Source organism: Syngnathus floridae, chromosome 10 (assembly GCF_059516105.1).
Source record: "Syngnathus floridae isolate MCC-2025c chromosome 10, RoL_Sflo_1.0, whole genome shotgun sequence".
Taxonomy (NCBI): Eukaryota; Metazoa; Chordata; class Actinopteri; order Syngnathiformes; family Syngnathidae; genus Syngnathus; species Syngnathus floridae.
This window is the reverse complement of record NC_142422.1, coordinates 11,911,329-11,927,722: the sequence shown is the minus strand read 5'-3', so window position 1 is coordinate 11,927,722 and position 16,394 is coordinate 11,911,329. Positions and strand designations below refer to the sequence as shown.

At 44.0% G+C, this 16,394-nt stretch overlaps 3 protein-coding genes across 5 annotated transcripts; 2 read left to right on the top strand and 1 right to left on the bottom strand.

Annotated features, from left to right (window-relative positions):
- Window positions 1-784: 784 nt before the first annotated feature.
- p3h3 (prolyl 3-hydroxylase 3) lies at window positions 785-5,754 on the top strand. The gene is made up of 16 exons (XM_088387055.1): window positions 785-1,120; window positions 1,592-1,776; window positions 1,929-2,087; window positions 2,183-2,375; window positions 2,522-2,653; window positions 2,908-3,041; window positions 3,205-3,294; window positions 3,373-3,425; window positions 3,501-3,580; window positions 3,661-3,788; window positions 3,910-4,005; window positions 4,068-4,218; window positions 4,285-4,402; window positions 4,539-4,614; window positions 5,108-5,248; window positions 5,341-5,754. The coding sequence occupies exons 1-16, from the start codon at window positions 847-849 to the stop codon at window positions 5,503-5,505; spliced, it is 2,175 nt and encodes a 724-aa protein (XP_088243181.1). The 5' UTR covers window positions 785-846; the 3' UTR covers window positions 5,506-5,754.
- Window positions 5,755-7,558: 1,804 nt separating this feature from the next.
- gnb3a (guanine nucleotide binding protein (G protein), beta polypeptide 3a) lies at window positions 7,559-12,860 on the top strand. 2 transcript variants are annotated; one of them, XM_088387420.1, is made up of 9 exons: window positions 7,559-7,785; window positions 9,926-10,020; window positions 10,604-10,749; window positions 10,827-10,890; window positions 11,095-11,257; window positions 11,338-11,404; window positions 11,492-11,693; window positions 11,756-11,972; window positions 12,210-12,860. In XM_088387420.1, the coding sequence occupies exons 2-9, from the start codon at window positions 9,964-9,966 to the stop codon at window positions 12,314-12,316; spliced, it is 1,023 nt and encodes a 340-aa protein (XP_088243546.1). In that variant the 5' UTR covers window positions 7,559-7,785; window positions 9,926-9,963; the 3' UTR covers window positions 12,317-12,860. The 2 variants fall into 2 exon arrangements, with proteins under 2 accessions (XP_088243546.1, XP_088243547.1); XM_088387421.1 differs by lacking the exon at window positions 7,559-7,785 and adding an exon at window positions 9,491-9,818.
- Window positions 12,861-12,923: 63 nt separating this feature from the next.
- On the bottom strand, window positions 12,924-16,016 carry cdca3 (cell division cycle associated 3). 2 transcript variants are annotated; one of them, XM_088387418.1, is made up of 6 exons: window positions 15,857-16,016; window positions 15,078-15,234; window positions 14,898-15,009; window positions 13,975-14,739; window positions 13,837-13,889; window positions 12,924-13,203 (listed from the first exon to the last, which is right to left on the bottom strand). In XM_088387418.1, exons 2-6 carry the CDS (start codon window positions 15,207-15,209, stop codon window positions 13,111-13,113), a joined length of 1,155 nt encoding a protein of 384 aa, XP_088243544.1. In that variant the 5' UTR covers window positions 15,210-15,234; window positions 15,857-16,016; the 3' UTR covers window positions 12,924-13,110. The 2 variants fall into 2 exon arrangements, with proteins under 2 accessions (XP_088243544.1, XP_088243545.1); XM_088387419.1 differs by having other exon boundaries at window positions 13,837-13,886.
- Between the last annotated feature and the right edge of the window lie 378 nt (window positions 16,017-16,394).

The window sequence follows — 16,394 nt, the reverse complement described above, 5'->3', positions numbered from 1 at the left end:
AGAAAATGCTCATTTCAAGTTGATTGATAGACTAAAAAAAAGCTTTTTTAAACACTGACTAATCGTTTTTATTTTTATTTTTAACTTAATCACTCACATGATGATGACAATTCGATGACTAAAGTGATCACCTTCGAATCGTTGGTACCAATTTAAAGAGAAATTCCATTTGAGAAGACACAATTTCTTGTCATTTTACTGTCAGCTTTGTTTTGGTTTACCTCAGAATACCTAGAGAAAATTTCAGTTTTACCTTTCCAAATTGACTCTCTCCACACACACACACACACACACACACACACACGCACGCATACACACACGCGCACACACACGCACACGTACACGAACTGTTGCCGTAACTATTACAATATACGCGTCCACTTCGAATGGAAAGACAGTGGTTAACATTTTTTTGCACATATTACGTTACTGTGAAGCATTTTTAACTTTGCACTAATCTAAATATCTGCAGTTATTATTACAATCCCTAACCAAGAGCGTTTAAAAAAACGATACACATTTTTTGTGAGAGTTACCATAATAGCTAAAAAAAAACATTACAAAATATCTCACTTCCTCAAATGGAAAAGCAAATTTTAAAAGCAGAGATTTTACGTAAATTATTAGATTACATCTTTTAATTTCTCCTTTTGACTAGTCTATTAAAATACACTTTGGTGGTTATAACACTGCATTGCCGAGTGTGATTGACTCCGTTTTATGATCGTTACGGCAATGGCTGTTGCGCCTGTACACCGCGCCTCCATCAGGCCACCGACGGTACTGCAAGTCCCACCCCCTTCCCTAACTTTCTCACCGACGTGGTCTATCCTCTTGTGCGAAACCATGGCGCTTCCACCCGACTTCTTCGCTGTATACGTGGCGTCGCAAGTCATTTTTCTGTGCGCGGGATCGGCCAATTCGGACGGCGTTTCGTCGTTGCTGCAGCCGTATGACTTTTTGTACTACTCAGGGGTGCGTTCGTATTTCAACGGGCATTGGGCGAAGGCTGCGGAGATGATTGAGAAGTCCATTGTGACCAAGGAGGCTCTGTTTAAAGTCCGACGACAGTGTTATGAGGAATGTGGAGCAACGGGAGAAGATTCACTCCAAAAACTTGGTACGTAAGATACAGTAATTAAATAATGTTCTCGTCTTACTTTCGTGTGGCACAATCGTGACTTATCATATCTACGTTGCCCAACTCTTATTGAGCCAGTGCACACATTTTACATCAGAAAAACAATAATAATAATAACGGCACACCACCAAACAAAACAAAAAGTGGACTCAATCATCACCTCAAGGCAGAGTACTGTCACTATACGTGTCTGGCATAGCTCGGTGCACAGCGACACCAATACATAAATCTCAGTTGTCAAATGAAGCTAAACCTGACCCTCATGGTAATGTTTTCCTCAATTCAAGTAGTAGTTATCTGTCATGTAAATGATAATACACTGCTTCTTTGAGATACAAGAAACCCAACATAGAAGTTTTTTTGTGGAGTAACACATGTATAGTAACAATACTTCATCCTCTGCGAAGAACGTCAAAGATACCTGCTGTCACCGCTTTTCTGTATTGTCAGACACCGAGGAGGGGAGCCTGTGGGACCTTTTTGCCCTGGACTGGGTGCAGAAGAAGGCAGAGTGCTTGAGATTCTGCGTGGGACGCTCGGTCAGCCATGTGGGACAGCTTCCCGTTTCCATGGACATCGATTACGAGTTCGGGAGCCGCAACGTCTACAACTTTCTGCAGGTTACGTACTATAAGGTGGGTGACCAATTGCAAATGGTTGCTAGTTGCTGGAGACTAACCCCTTCCCTTCCCTTCAGATGAGTCTATTACTCTTTGTTGCATTGCTTTCTGTAGATGTGAATAAAAAGTTTTACAATATTGTCTTCACATGTTCCTCTCGGTGTCAGATGGAGAAACTGAAGAAAGCGGCAGCGGCGGCCCAGACATACTTTGTGGCCAATCCTACTCACCTGGAGATGAGGAACAACATCGAGAAGTACCGAAGGATGGAGGAAGTGACCGACGACGCCTTCTACGACCGGGAGATGGACAGCGAGATGCACTGGGTGAGGAAGAACAACAACAACGATGTGCTTTGACGCTCTAATAGGGCCTAGATGCAAGCTGCACGTTGAACAAATGATGGTCTGGTTTTCTGCAGTTTCTGTACGATTCGGCCGTCCAGCACGAGGAAGCGTCCGAGTGGGCGCAGGCGGTGGCCGCATGGCGAACGTGCCTGAACGAAACACTGCGTCACATCGACGAGTGCAGGGTGCAATGCGTGGTGGCCGCACAGCGCCTGCCCGAGGACCGGGGAGTGGACAGCGTTGACGGGGTCTTCGAGAAGGCCGCAGGTACACACACACGCAAGTGACTTATCGAATGAAATAGGACACTTACCTGAATACTATTTATAATAAATATATAAATATATTATTAATATTATTATTATTTTTATTATTACTTACCTGAACACAACTTTTTTATTTTGTGTCATCAGTTCTTTCCCTCTCGCTGTTATCGTGCCAGCAGTCGTGCATAACTCAGGTGTCCATGCGTCCCGGCAGGATCTCCTCTCAGAACGACTTGCTGCCCACTCAGCTGGAACACCTGCACATCGCACAGTTTAAAGGTTCGTGTTACCCTTTGCAAATGCCTCAAAGACTGAACTACTAATGTATTTTTTAAGAAAAAGTTTTGCTTTGGCGCCAACTTGTGGCATCTTGATGCTAAGGGACAGTTAAATTGAGGGGGAGTCAGCCATAGCCATGTCTACTAAACCACTAAAAGTAAAGTAGTGCTTTGCTGCCGTCCGGTGGCATGTATTGGGAACTACAAAGGTTGGACTACTGGGATTACTCCAATATTTGTGCATCCTGTCTTCAGCTGGAGATGTGAGAGGCGCCGTGCAGACACTTCGTTCCCTGTTGCTCTTTTACCCCTCAGACAAGGACTCCATAGACAATCTGCAGCTCTACCATGAGACACTAGGGGGAGACAATGAGTCACAGCCTGCTCAGGTAAGGCCTCCACACCAATGGTCACATCCTTTTTCTACATGCTTGTCCTATCAGAGCTGACTTTGGGCAAGAGGGAGAGTTCAAGTCTGAAAATGTTTTGGGATGTGGGAGGAAAGCATAGTGGGAAAGATTTGTCTCATTTTTGTCTCGTACATGTCTACAGGAGATCGTCCACTATGTCAAACGCTCGTTGCAGGAGAAGGCGCTTCTCTATTTCGGCATGGAGAACCTAAATTACACATTCACTGACCCAGTAGGTCTTCATCGTGAACTTTAATTTGCTTAGGGGCAGTTGTTTTTTTTTTTAAGTTATCGTGTGTGTCCTGTGCAGGATCTTTGGACACCAGAGGATATCGTCCCAGAATCCCTGAGGGAAACATGGAAGTAAGACAGCTCACAAGTTGGGGGAAAAACTCAACTCAAGCAAAAGTCGATGATGATACAACTCGTGTTTCTTAGAGCTGAGAAGGAGAGGATGATCGCAAGACCTTACGAGGAAGAACAACAAGAGGAGGTGGACGACAGCGGCTTCTTTGCAGGTTCAACACGCACCTTCTAATTGGAATCAATTGAGATTTTTTTTTTTAAACTCATGCGTCCCCTGGTTGATTTTCTGCAGGTGGTCCAGTCCGTCAGGTGGGTGTGACCATCACCATGGACGAACTGCTTCTCAACGGCACCAACCGGGTGGTTCTGGACGGAGTCATGACTGAGAAGGAGTGTGACAGGATGGTGCAATTGGCAGCGGTGAGTCAGTTCACAAGTCGGTTCAGTTCAGAAGTTCGACCTTAAATCTGCTGTTTTAACTCAAGTGTAAATTAAGTTGATTAAATGATCCCACCTTGTTGATTGTCTGGTCTCTTAATAGGCGGTTGCATCAGCAGGAGACGGTTACCGGGGGCGACGGTCGCCACATACGCCTCACGAAACGCTGGACGGCCTGACCTTGCTCAGAGCTGTGAAGGTGAGACAAAGGCAAAATCCAAAACAAAGCACAACACGAGATTTTGTCACCCTCTGCTTCAGCTCGCTCAGGACGGCCTGATCAACCAAACGGACGCGAAGCTGCTGCACGAGCTGGGGGAGCGAGCGCGTCTCCTCTTTCATTCCTACTTCAGGAGCCCCTCAGGACTCTATGTGGCCTTCACGCACCTCGTCTGTCGGAGTGCCATTGCAGGTAAGTGGGTGAATAAATATGCAAGATTTGAATCAAAACAATAAAACTGTATTTTTTGGTTTGCAGGGGACCAAGAGGGCCGAATGGACTTGTCTCACCCGGTCCATGTGGACAACTGTCTTCTTGAGCCAGACACCAGGCAGTGTTGGAAAGAACCGCCTGCCTTCATACACAGAGACCTCAGGTACACATTTGGACTTTTTGGCTTTTGCCATTTCAAAAACAATCCTTAGAGGATTTACAATTGTAACCGACAACAATCCCGCAAATTATTTCTTCGACACTGAAATTGAAATGTACTTTGTATTTCCCCTGCACAGCGCTGTCCTCTATCTGAATGATGACTTTGACGGTGGCGAATTGTTCTTCACCAACAGGGATGCCAAAACAGTCACAGTAAGTACTGTCAAACCGTTTATGGTGAAGCAAGAAAACCAAAAGATGGCCCGCTTTCTTATTCCCGGTTGAAGTTTCTTATGAAACACACACATAAAACTCAATTTGTAGAATTAAACATGAACCAAGGCATGTCATGTCAAGAATTAGCTTAAGATTAGCAATGCGAAATGGCTAGGCTAATGGAAACCTGTGTAGATGTCAATGGTGACGGTGCAGCATACAAAAAAAAAAAGAATAAAACTTTTTATAGTTTACATAGCAAAATATTCACCTCATATTTCATCTAACAAAAGTCAGCTAGCTTAATGCTAACACAGAGCTGTATGGCCTACTCTGGTGCTAAACTAGAGCCTTCCAATTCTAAATTCTGAATTCTAATTTTACAAAAAGGACATATTATCAAACACCTAAAGTGAATATTAAAATGTGGTAGTAAAATCAGGTTACAGTCCATACAAGATTCTAAACATTTTGTGGCCTCGAATTGCAGGCTCAAGTCAAACCGACGTGCGGCCGTCTGGTGGGCTTCTCGTCGGGACCCATCAATCCACACGGCGTTACGGCGGTGACAAAAGGTCGCCGATGCGCACTGGCACTCTGGTTCACCAAGGAGAAGCTCTACAGAGACATGGTAAGCATGGACACTGAGAGCGCCAAGTAAATATGGTGGACTGTTCTTTCCAAAGAAAGTGGTGGTATTCACAAGTTGTCGCATCCCCGCAGGAGCGAGAGGAGGTGGAGAACGGGTGGGCCTCTGATGGGCAGAGCACGGCACAGAAGGATGACAAGGAGGGCGGCAGAGCGCCCGCCCCTCGGAATGTTCGCAACCAAGCGCCAGCCAAGGGCAGAGCGAGAGAACGGGTGACGGCGGGCAAAGATGAACTGTGAATGTGAGCTTCTCAATCAAACCCAAATTTAGTGGTGAAAATTTCAAACTCAATCAATTGACACCAATGTCCAATTTTCTGAGGTGTTCCTAATTATATGGCCACTCCATCATCTCTACGCAAAACCAAACATTCTTCATTTTCAGTGACATTTGACACAGTGACTATTTATTCGAAAAGTGAGTGTGTAAATACTGTATTTATACTTACTAAGGAGGAAAGTAAACTTTTTTTCCTTTTGGTAACCCTCTGCAGTGTGTGAGTACAGTTCTTTCCGTTTCCCTCACAATCACAGTTTTTTGGAAAATATGTGAGCGATTTATGAGTCAAATTGTCCAAACTTCCATTTGGGCTGAGTCTTGCCAGAGGACGTCACCAGGCCCCGCTTTAGCCTCACCGAAAAAGTTCAGACGATTTAGGAGGTGAACCAGAGTTTGCCGCTATAACTCCACGTTTCACTACTAAATTGTTTAGCACTTCTCTTCAAATATATTAAGTGCATTTACTATAAAAACATGAAACGCATAAAAAAGGACTTTGCAAGGTCTTTAATCTCGGCTCAAGCAAATGTTGGGGGGGTTGTATAAGTATCAAACCAGGAAGTCAGTTAAAAGTGTCCATTAGTTACACGAGGGCCGACAGCAGAAGGCAAATAGCGATTAAAAAAAAAAAAAAACACAGACATTGGGAGGGGGTCTGTGAGGGATGATAGAAATAGAGAGATTACTGCTAATCTCTTCATAAATGAGTGCATTTGTTTATGAAGCTTAAAAAGTCTCCCATTTAGAATATGGAATAGTAATCCAGCCAGAGAGAGAAAGATGGTTTAATCATTCGACAAAGTGACGCTCTCAGTGACCCCTCCCCACCCAACTTCGTGTCACCCCACCCCCACATCTCCTAAGAGCAGCCTCAAGTGCTGTTTATGTCCCATATTAACACTCTCAGCCCCCCACGTCCCCGTGTTATAATTCCCCTCCCACCGCCACTTGCCCAGAATTGGGTCGATGGCGGTTGGCTGAAACTCCGGCGTACCCGAAACATCCCTCTTTGGCGGGTGTCACGTAGCACATGATGTCACGCATGCTTACGACCTCACACCCGATGCTGTAATTAGACATTGCCGCAGGAAGTCTGCGTGACATCTCATTATGTATTTGACTAGAAATTACATAAGGCCGCATTGCAATATTGGAATCGGCTCCATCGTGCGAATTGGACTCGGGGTGGCGATGCGTGAAGAGGACAGGGCTTAAAATTCAAGCGCGCAACAATGGAGACAAGAGTGAAACATAATAACTAAACCGCGTTTTACTTGCTCCGTGACCACATTTGTTTGTCACTCAAATCATCATTTCCCGTTGAGATGAATCAGAATGCCATCAATCTGTTCTAGGCTAAAAACAACAATTATTATAATGTGTATTTTAAGAGAAGTAGCACTCGATCCATAATTTTGCGACATTTCAAGTACACTCAGCTCATCAGTACAGCACTAACATCTGTTATTCTTCTCAAAGGATAGTCTGGTTAAATTGTCTATTTACACATTTTGCTGCACCATCTATGTTCAATCGATATCTTAACAATTAGTATTAAGATAGCAAGCTGAAATGCTAAGATAGTAAGATGTTTACATATTCTCTTTATTTTATTATTTTTCTAAATCTCTCTCCTGCAAAATGACAAAAATGGAGTTAGCCCACTTTGATTCTGAGCAGCTCATATCCGCTCCCTCTCGGGTTTGGTCAACATCGGCCCTGCTGCCACTCACGGAACTTTCAGGATTAGTGACGACTGCACCATAAAAAGTCATACACCTCAACCCTGTTCTTTTCTTTCTTCTCCCCTCCCCTCCATTATTTCCAGCCTGGGATTCACCCCACGCTCGTGTCTTGTGACCCCCTTGCTCCGAGCATGCCGAGCACCTTCTTTGGTCTGCCCCCCTTTGCCTCCTCTCCGTTTTGTCAGCCCCCCCCCCCAACCTCCAGCAGCAGCCACCTCTCTCTGTCCATTGCTGGGTTTATCCCCTCATCCCTGATCTCCCTTCATCCCTGCAATCCTCATCTGTTCCTCACAGACTGGACAGGACAGAAGAGGAGAGCAGAGGAGAGGAGAGGGACCGGCCAAAGGGAGCATCAGGCCTGTTACAAAAGTGAATGGAAAGTGCTGCCATGGTCAGAGGCTGACTGACTGCTGCAGCCGTTTGACTACATTCATTTGTTTTTATTTTTTGTTTTATTAAGTCATTCGGAACATTCCAAGAGGAGTCTCCAAACTGGTGAGGCCCATTTTTGTATTTGGTTAGGGATAATTACACTGGTCAACAGCAAATTTTGATCCGAGATGGCCTATTGTGTCCTTAACAAATTTTTGATGCAGATTTCAAAAAAGTCTTTACTTTTTTTTCTAAACATCCAATCTTTGAAAGCATTTAATTTTAAGTTTGTTCTAAATTAGATTGCGCAATATATATTTTTTTACTATGTATTGTCATTTAAAAGCGATAAAAAAATTCCACCTGTTGCCGAACCTGACCCTTAATTCATAGATATTATTATATTAATATATTATTATAATAAATATTATATATTAATAGATTACACATTATATTACTGTTGTTTTATTATTATGGAAACCTGATTTGCTTGAGAAAAACAAGGGCAGATTAAGTGCAAAAAATTCTAGATTGCATCTTTGATTGAAAAACTTAATTTGTTGACCATTGTTAATTACAAGGATTTGAACATGAGTTTTTTGTGTTCTCTCTTTCATGTCAGTGGAAATAGGAGAGTAAGTTTGTATCTAATGAAGTAAAATTTCCCCTGAATCTAATAATATATTTTGACGACGAATCAGAATTTGACTAGCATGACTTTCACTCTTGTGTCCGACAACCCCCACTCGATCCAGACCCCCCCCTACCCCCTCCTCCCTCTGGTGTCGTGCCCTCCCTTCCTCTCGTCTCTTATCCACATGCAAAGAGCAGTCAGTAATCGGATGAGAGCAGATTTGATTCAAAAAGGTGCCCGCCTACCCTTTTCCCCTTTAAAAATCTCCACCGACGACGAGATTTAAAACTCACTCTCCTGACCCCTGTCTTGACCCCCCCCCCCTTTACCCCCCACCCACGAGTGGTGGTGAATGCACTTCGCCATCCATCACCACTGTTCTCTCCTTGCAGCCGTTTAATCACCCAAAACAATCACGGAACAAGAAAAAAGCCATTAAATCAGCCCGAGGCTATCTCATCGCTGTAATTTTATTTTAGCAGGCTCGCACTCTCACTAAACACACACACACACACACACACGCACACACACACACACACGCACACACCACTTGCCTTCAGCGTTCTCTCGTTTTCACTTTAGACAAATGAGAGGCAAATCCATCAGGTCGTGTGTGGCCTGATTCAAATCAGGTAGGAAAGTGCCAGCCACTGGAAATATTGTGGGCCCTTCGTATGATCAAATCGATCTGCTCTGTCGAAATGAATTTACGTCATTAATCTTGTCTTCCCCAAAAACAATCACAATTAATTTCGTTTTTTTTTTTTTTTAAACAAACAAAAATGGCATGGCTTTGAGTCATAAAATATAATAAAAGAGAATGAAAAGGAAAAACTAGTTCTATGAGTGACATTAGGAGCTGAGAATGGCCGATTCGTCTACTTGTGAGAATCGAGACGTGAGCTGTGGCCTACAGCAGCTCATTGCAAGTGTCACTTTTTAAAATGTTTTTATGTATACACAAAGCATGAGAAAATTAGAACTAAAAAAAAATTATTGAATTGCAGAACTCTTTTCAGTAATCATTCCAAAATCAAAGTTAAAGTCGAAAAGCTGACATTACTCACTGATTTTGTCCATTAGAGAATGAACTGACTCTTTTAATTACAACATTACCAAATTCAATTCCAATCAACAATCTGGACGCTTGAACACACACACACACACACACACACACACACACACACACACACACACACACACACACACACACACACACACACACACACACTCCACGCCCCCTCTCTCGTATTCTCTCCCAATACTTTGACGTGATGACATTCTGACAGGACGTACTGGTTTGTGTGTACATACGGGGCGAATCATCTGTAGTGCAAATAGTTTTGCCCGCTTGAATATTCATAAACTCTTGCCTGAGCTCGACTGGATCTGTGTTTGAGAGGGGGATCGTGTGTGTGTGTGTGCGTGCTCTACCAGTTTCTGTGTTTAATCAAGTTTGCAAAGCAGACAAGAGCCCAGTTTGACTTGCAAAAACGTTACTTCCTCGACAAGCCCCACGCAGGTAAACGTCAGTGTCTTGGCCACACTGGGCTGGATGGACCGTGTGAGGTTCTACTGAAGAAAAATATTCAATTGTGTTGTCCTTTCCTGGCGGGGGGGCATTTTCAGCTTTCTAGCGTCCCTGAGAGTGCCTGACGAGCATCGCCATGGGTGAAATGGAGCAACTGCGAAAGGAGGCAGACAGTCTCAAGGACCAGATTACTGTAAGTACGCTCGCTGCATGCTGGTACTTCTTAATAAATAGAAAGAAAAGCAACAGTGGAGTCGTTGATGTTACATACCAGACAATTGCCGTCCTATAGATAATGGAAATACATCTGACCATTGAAATTGCTTGACATTTTAAAAAATATCTGTAGGTCAAAATTTGCTCTGAAAACTGGCCAACACTTTGAGTATTTTTCAAAAGGGGCTTCTTGAAACGTTTTTTTTGGTGGGTCTGCTGCTAATGGATATGTCCACCAATCAAGTTTGCTTTTGAAGAACCCTTGGAAAGCAACCCAAATGAGTCCGAAACGTTTCAGACATGGGGACTTTTTTTGTGGGTCTACTCATGACAGACATCTCTACCAAATTTCATGTTGCTAACAGAAACTGCCTTTGAGGGCAGTACTTAAAATCCCTAGTGGGGCATTTGACACAAACAATTTTTCAATGGTACTCTTCTGCAGTGGCATTACAAGATCAAAACAAAAAAAAACCACTTGAAATGAAATATGAGATTGGATTTTTAGGACCTATTTTACCGGAGGATTTTGTGACTGTATGCTCTTCCTCTGCACTTAGGCGGCGCGGAAGGCCATGCAGGACACGAGCTTCCAGGAGGCCGTGGCTAGCATCAACGTGGTGGGCCGCGTCCAGATGAAGACCAGGAAAACACTGAGGGGTCACCTGGCCAAGATCTACGCCATGCACTGGTCCACTGACTCCAAGTAAACATTCATTTAAAACTTTTTTTTTTTAAAGATGATGTAAGGAATTTTAAGATTTTGTGTTGACCTGCACCCAGGTTGTGCGTGAGTGCGTCTCAAGACGGGAAGCTCATCGTGTGGGACAGCATCACAACCAACAAGGTGAGAAGTTACTCACCTCTCGGTGTTTGGTTCTCCTGCGGGAACGGCTTTATGTTTGCCGAGCGGGTGGTGAGCAGGTTTTTCCTCTTATGAAACAGTCGCCGGTGGGGAAGAAAATGTCAGGAAGGTCTGACTGATGGTAATAATAAACAGTTGGTGATAGCACAGCAGGTCGACTTAACTAGATGCCTGTACCTCATCCAGGTGAACGCAATCCCTCTCAAGTCGTCATGGGTGATGACGTGCGCCTACGCCCCGTCGGGCAACCTGGTGGCGTGCGGCGGTCTGGACAACATGTGCTCCATCTACAACCTGAAGGGCAAGGACGGCAACGTCAAGGTCATGCGTGAGCTGGCGGCTCACACGGGCAAGTGGCAACAAAAAGACTCGCCAACGTTCTGCCGCTGCGGATGTCGAGTACTTATTGCAGCTTTGTCATCGTTGCAGGTTACCTATCATGCTGCCGTTTCATCAGCGACAGCGAGATCATCACCAGCTCTGGAGACTGCACTTGGTGAGTCGTCTTGAGTCGATTTCATAATTGATTTTGCAAACTTAATGATTTAGCTGAATCTTGTGGCGCCGGTGGTCTTGGTTCCAGCGTGCTGTGGGACATCGAGACGGGCACCCAGAAAACTATCTTCGCGGGTCACCAGGGAGACTGCATGTCCTTGGCCGTGTCCCCGGACTTCAAGTTGTTCATCTCGGGTGCCTGCGACTTCACGGCTAAACTGTGGGACATCCGGGAGGGCAACTGCAGACAGACCTTCGGGGGCCATGAGAGCGACATCAATGCCATCGGGGTAAGAACACTCAGAAACATTGACGCTCGCACGACGGCCGGTATTCACCACCTGTTCTGCAGTTCTTCCCCAACGGCAATGCGGTCATCACGGGATCTGATGACGCCACCTGCAAGCTGTACGACCTGAGGGCCGACCAGGAGCTCATCACCTACCAGGATTCCAGCATCATGTGCGGAGTCACCTCGCTGGCCCCCTCCCTGTCGGGACGTCTCATCCTGGCCGGCTACGACGACTTCAACGTTAATATTTGGGACTCGCTCAAAGCGGAAAGAGTGGGTGAGTGGGCACGCTGTGAATGCCACCAATTCAAATGCTGCCAAAACAAATGATACTGATTTATAATTAAATTCAGATTCAGAATCAAATGCTAGATTCAGAGAGTCAAAAGCTACAGATTCACAAAAAGTAGTCTGAATCGAACACTACCGACTTAGAATCAAACTACGGTTTAACAATTGAAAATCAATGCTGTCAATTCAGAATTCAATTTTTTTTCTCCTCCAAACACAACAGGAGTGCTGGCCGGCCACGACAACCGAGTGAGCTGCATCGGTGTATCCTCGGACGGAATGGCGTGCTGCACGGGTTCGTGGGACAGCTTCCTCAAGATTTGGAATTGAGGCCTCGGGGCCGGCATCGGGATCTACATTCACGGGCGGAGGATTTAATTGTGCCAATTTTTCATGTCGTTGGTTGGATCATGTGAATGAAAATTCCTTTAGTTCATTATTATGCCGCGGTCTGGCACACTTGACCTCTGCAGTCAAGCGGTTGTCAAACACAAGTACACTGGATGGACGTCCGTCATGTAGGTTGGGATGCTGTGTTTTATATCAAGCAAACTTGTTTTTTTTTTTGTTAGTTTTCCAATAGATGCTCATGTTGACTTGCTCTTCTAAATAGAATTCAACATCCTAGAGGTTTTTGTGTTTGTATTGAATGTGACACTGGCTTGTTCTGATACCCCCCCCCCAAAAAAAAATGAGACGGTGACAGATGGGACCACAAAAAAAAAGTGGTTCACTAAGCACTTACAACAAGCAATGAGCCATTTGTCTCAGGATTTAGCAAAACATGCTATTGCGCACATGTGAGCGCGACTTTTGGGAATTTGTTCTTTAGCATATCTTTCCAAACAGACTGTCAAATAAAGATGCGATTCTATTTGTTTTGTGTGGTCATTTTTGTTCAATTCTACTGTGAAATCAGACTTGCAAAAACAAACGCTTGATGGGTAATAGTCAACGTTTTTATTTATAATTTACAGAAGGGTCAAGAAAAACTGCTTATGGTGGTAATAAAAAAACGAACAGAAATCAGTCAATTTTCAAAAGCTGTACACAAAAACAGAAAGAGAACTAAAACAGATAAGTGATGAAAATATTTAAAAAAAAAAAAAAAAAGTGTTAATGCATCATTGATTTTCCTTGTTCAGAGACGCGGACAGAACTCTGCGCTCCACCTGGCCGAGCCGAGCCTTCTCTGGGGTGGAACCTTTGAGCCTCATCTGGAATAAACACAATAATCTTCTATTTACTTTTTTTTTTTTTTCTCTACGTAAACTGTTGAATTGCAGGGATGGACCAATGTTTAGTTGTTGAGCCGATGAATGGCTAAATAGATAGCATTGTAGATGATATAATGTATGATAAGAAATAGGATGACTGATCTAGCTAGCCAAAGCTAATAGCACGAGACTGTTAGCACAGCTCGGGAGAATATCAGATCAAAAGCGGTAGCTAACTAAGGCCAAAGAAATAGTTAGCAGTTCAGTTTGTGTTAAAACCTTTTACCCTAGAATGGGGGAAGACGAAAAACTATGGGGTAACAATTTAGTCAAAGCTGGTGCTTGATGGCTAAAGTCTATGGAGAGCAATACCGTAATCCAATTCTAGATACGAAGGTTTTAGGTTGCAATTAGAGTACAGTGACACACACACCAATCCCAATTTATTAAAACTTTGCAAACATTCCTTAAAAAATATCTAAGAAGGGGACTACTGTACTCTAATTCCAATTTGCTTGACAATTCAGTCACCTTGTGTGCTACATGGGCAAAATATTCTGCGGGAATAAACAAATGAGTTTATGAAACATGTTCTTATTTAATTGTTGAAAAGGAATAAATTGTTTAGCTTACCTGAGGATGTCCCCTGTGTGAATTCTGCAGAATTTGCAGTGGGGAGCGGCCTTCTGTAAGGGAGAGAAAAATAATGAAACATGAAGTACATGTAAAATGCTATAATCAATCAAGAAATAAAACAGTCAACATAGGCACCTTTCTGCTTTTGTTTGCCAGCGCTCCCCTTGTTTTCATTGTTGATGCTCTTAACCGCCACAGACACGGCCAGAGGGGACGACCCCCCCTTGGCACCTTGCACAGCCCTGACCCTGAGCCCAGTGGCTCCAAAACCTTGGCCCAGCCACTGCGGCTTGAACACAAACTGACTCGGACTTCTCATGTCCAGGGTGAGGCGGTGAGTGTCGCTGGGACATTGCAAGACGGGTGCCTCGGAAGCCTCCTTGGACAACTCTTGGGTTAATTCCTGCTGCTGCACTCGGGGGTCAGAGGAGTCCCGAGTCGGCTCGGGCGTGACTGCGGGAAGAGCGTAGAGGTGGTCCAGTCCGCTGCTGTCCTGGTGCACCTCATCAAGGATCTGGGGTGAGGGCGCTCCCTCATGGCAGGTGATGAGGCTCATGCTCAGCCTCTTGTGGAGCGGAGACTCACAGGCCTCCTCTGCCTCCTCCAGGTTGGCATCGTCCGTTTCAATCTCCGCTTCCACCCCAGGTTGCTCCAGCAGCACGAAGGGGCTGCAGCAACTATGCTCTCTCTGAACAGGCGTGGCCATGAGGTTGCCGTGTTGAGTCAAGGAGTCGGAGACTTCTGGCTTCTGTGGAGTCAGGAGAGGCTCTGTGGAATCCGGCTCCTCGCCCTCGAGGACGTCATAACCCTCTTGGGCGCCGACGTCATTTATGGGGACTTTGCCTTCGGCTTCCATGTGGAACAACATTCCCAGACGTCGTGCGAGACTGCCCACTTTGGCTGCAAACAACAACTTTGATTATTTATTGCATTTTGCAAAGTCTAAATTCTAACTGCCTAGTTCTGATATGTCCGATTATTTTTAAGGAACCAATTTCATGTGCAGTACATTTCAAGTAATGTTGCTCATATGAAGAACCCTAATCAAACACAGTTACCTCTCATGACTTCTCGAACAGGCGTGCGGGAAATGCCCACAGTGGGCGAGCGAGGATCGCCTCCCACTGAAGGACACTCACTCGTCAGCTCATCGGTTTTAATCGCGCCAACCTGTGCGGAGTAACAATGGTTAATGCCAGTCGAGGGAGATAGTTTATCTGAAATTCAAAAGTTTCTACCTGAATGGGTGTGCGGTCAATGGCCACCGATGGGGAACGTGGATCGATGAGCCGAGCCACCCTGGAGTTCTTGATGGGCGCTTCTTGTTTGGTTGCAGCCCTCTCTGCTATCTTGCTCTCACTGCCTCCCATTCTGAGTTTTATCTTTAGGTCAAACCTGAACAGCCACAAGACTCTTAATAACAATTAGTTTTAAAGAGAAGGCTAACTGTATTTTACTTTTTAACATTAAGTTGCAGCAGCATTTTCCTTTAGGACTAATTTACTCGAGTTTAAAGCATTGCTTAGGTCATTTTTCAAACGTGTCCACCACAACAGCTGTAACACAAAATTATTTTCTCAATAAATACAACAATGAGAATCTCTGTTTTACGCCGTTTGTACTCTTTCATTTCTTGTTTTAATATTAGTTTCAAGTCTTATCATAAATGGCATACGTAAAGGCTTAAACGTAAGTTTGTAGCGTGGGTAAACTGTGGGCTAACGTGCGCTACTTCTGCTAATGTGATTACTTTCCCGTTTACAATAACGACATTTCTACTTTCTCTATTGCAACACAATGTCTAGAATAATCCAATAAAGCCCAAATGCTAAAATGTACGTTTGTAGCATGGGCAAACGTGAGCTACTTCTGCTAATGTGATTTCTTTCCCGTTTCACTGACGACAAAACTGACATTTCTACTTTTTGCATTGTAACACATTAACGTAAAAAAACATTGAGTCTATAATAATCCAATAAAGACCGGGAGCCAGCAGCAAATGCATTTTTAAGCTTACCTTTAAAAGTAGACAGTCAGTGGCTCGTAGAGACTTTATCAGACGTTCCTCCAAACACAAGAAATAAAGTAGTATACAACTGAGAGGACTTTCTCGCGTACATTTAAATGTCGTGCTAGGTCACGTGCTTTTTGAACGAGCCAATCAGCGGATTGGTACGTTGCCTGTTTTCGGTGCTGAATGGTTCAGAGCAGAGTGATCGACGGGTGGGCGGGGTTGCTACAAAACTTGCGACATTTGAAGTAAAACAACTGACGTTATTTTTCGGTTTGAGCACGTGTTTTAGAAACATTTTTACTTGATTTCATGATCATTTTATTTTTGTCGTATTTTCTCCCCAACTATCAGCTACGTGAAAAATGTTTTAAAATATGAGTGCAAGTTATTTAGTTTAAAATTTTGTTTAAAATCCCAATGTTGCCTAGAAACCACTATTTACATAATCAAATTGCATTTATTATGTCATGGAAATAATACGTTCAAATATGTGTGTTCCTATTTATCTGCGACTTTGTGTAATATTGTCTACCATAGAATC

Coding starts and splice junctions, on each gene's coding strand:
- gnb3a (XM_088387420.1), top strand. CDS start 9,964: ATGGGTGAAATGGAGCAACTGCGAAAGGAGGCAGACAGTCTCAAGGAC. Junction 10,750..10,826: donor CACTGGTCCACTGACTCCAA/GTAAACATTCAT, acceptor ACCTGCACCCAG/GTTGTGCGTGAGTGCGTCTC. Junction 10,891..11,094: donor ACAGCATCACAACCAACAAG/GTGAGAAGTTAC, acceptor TACCTCATCCAG/GTGAACGCAATCCCTCTCAA.
- p3h3 (XM_088387055.1), top strand. CDS start 847: ATGGCGCTTCCACCCGACTTCTTCGCTGTATACGTGGCGTCGCAAGTC. Junction 2,376..2,521: donor GGTCTTCGAGAAGGCCGCAG/GTACACACACAC, acceptor TTGTGTCATCAG/TTCTTTCCCTCTCGCTGTTA. Junction 5,249..5,340: donor AGAAGCTCTACAGAGACATG/GTAAGCATGGAC, acceptor GCATCCCCGCAG/GAGCGAGAGGAGGTGGAGAA.
- cdca3 (XM_088387418.1), bottom strand. CDS start 15,209: ATGGGAGGCAGTGAGAGCAAGATAGCAGAGAGGGCTGCAACCAAACAA. Junction 15,010..15,077: donor TTGACCGCACACCCATTCAG/GTAGAAACTTTT, acceptor TACTCCGCACAG/GTTGGCGCGATTAAAACCGA. Junction 14,740..14,897: donor TGTTCGAGAAGTCATGAGAG/GTAACTGTGTTT, acceptor TGTTGTTTGCAG/CCAAAGTGGGCAGTCTCGCA.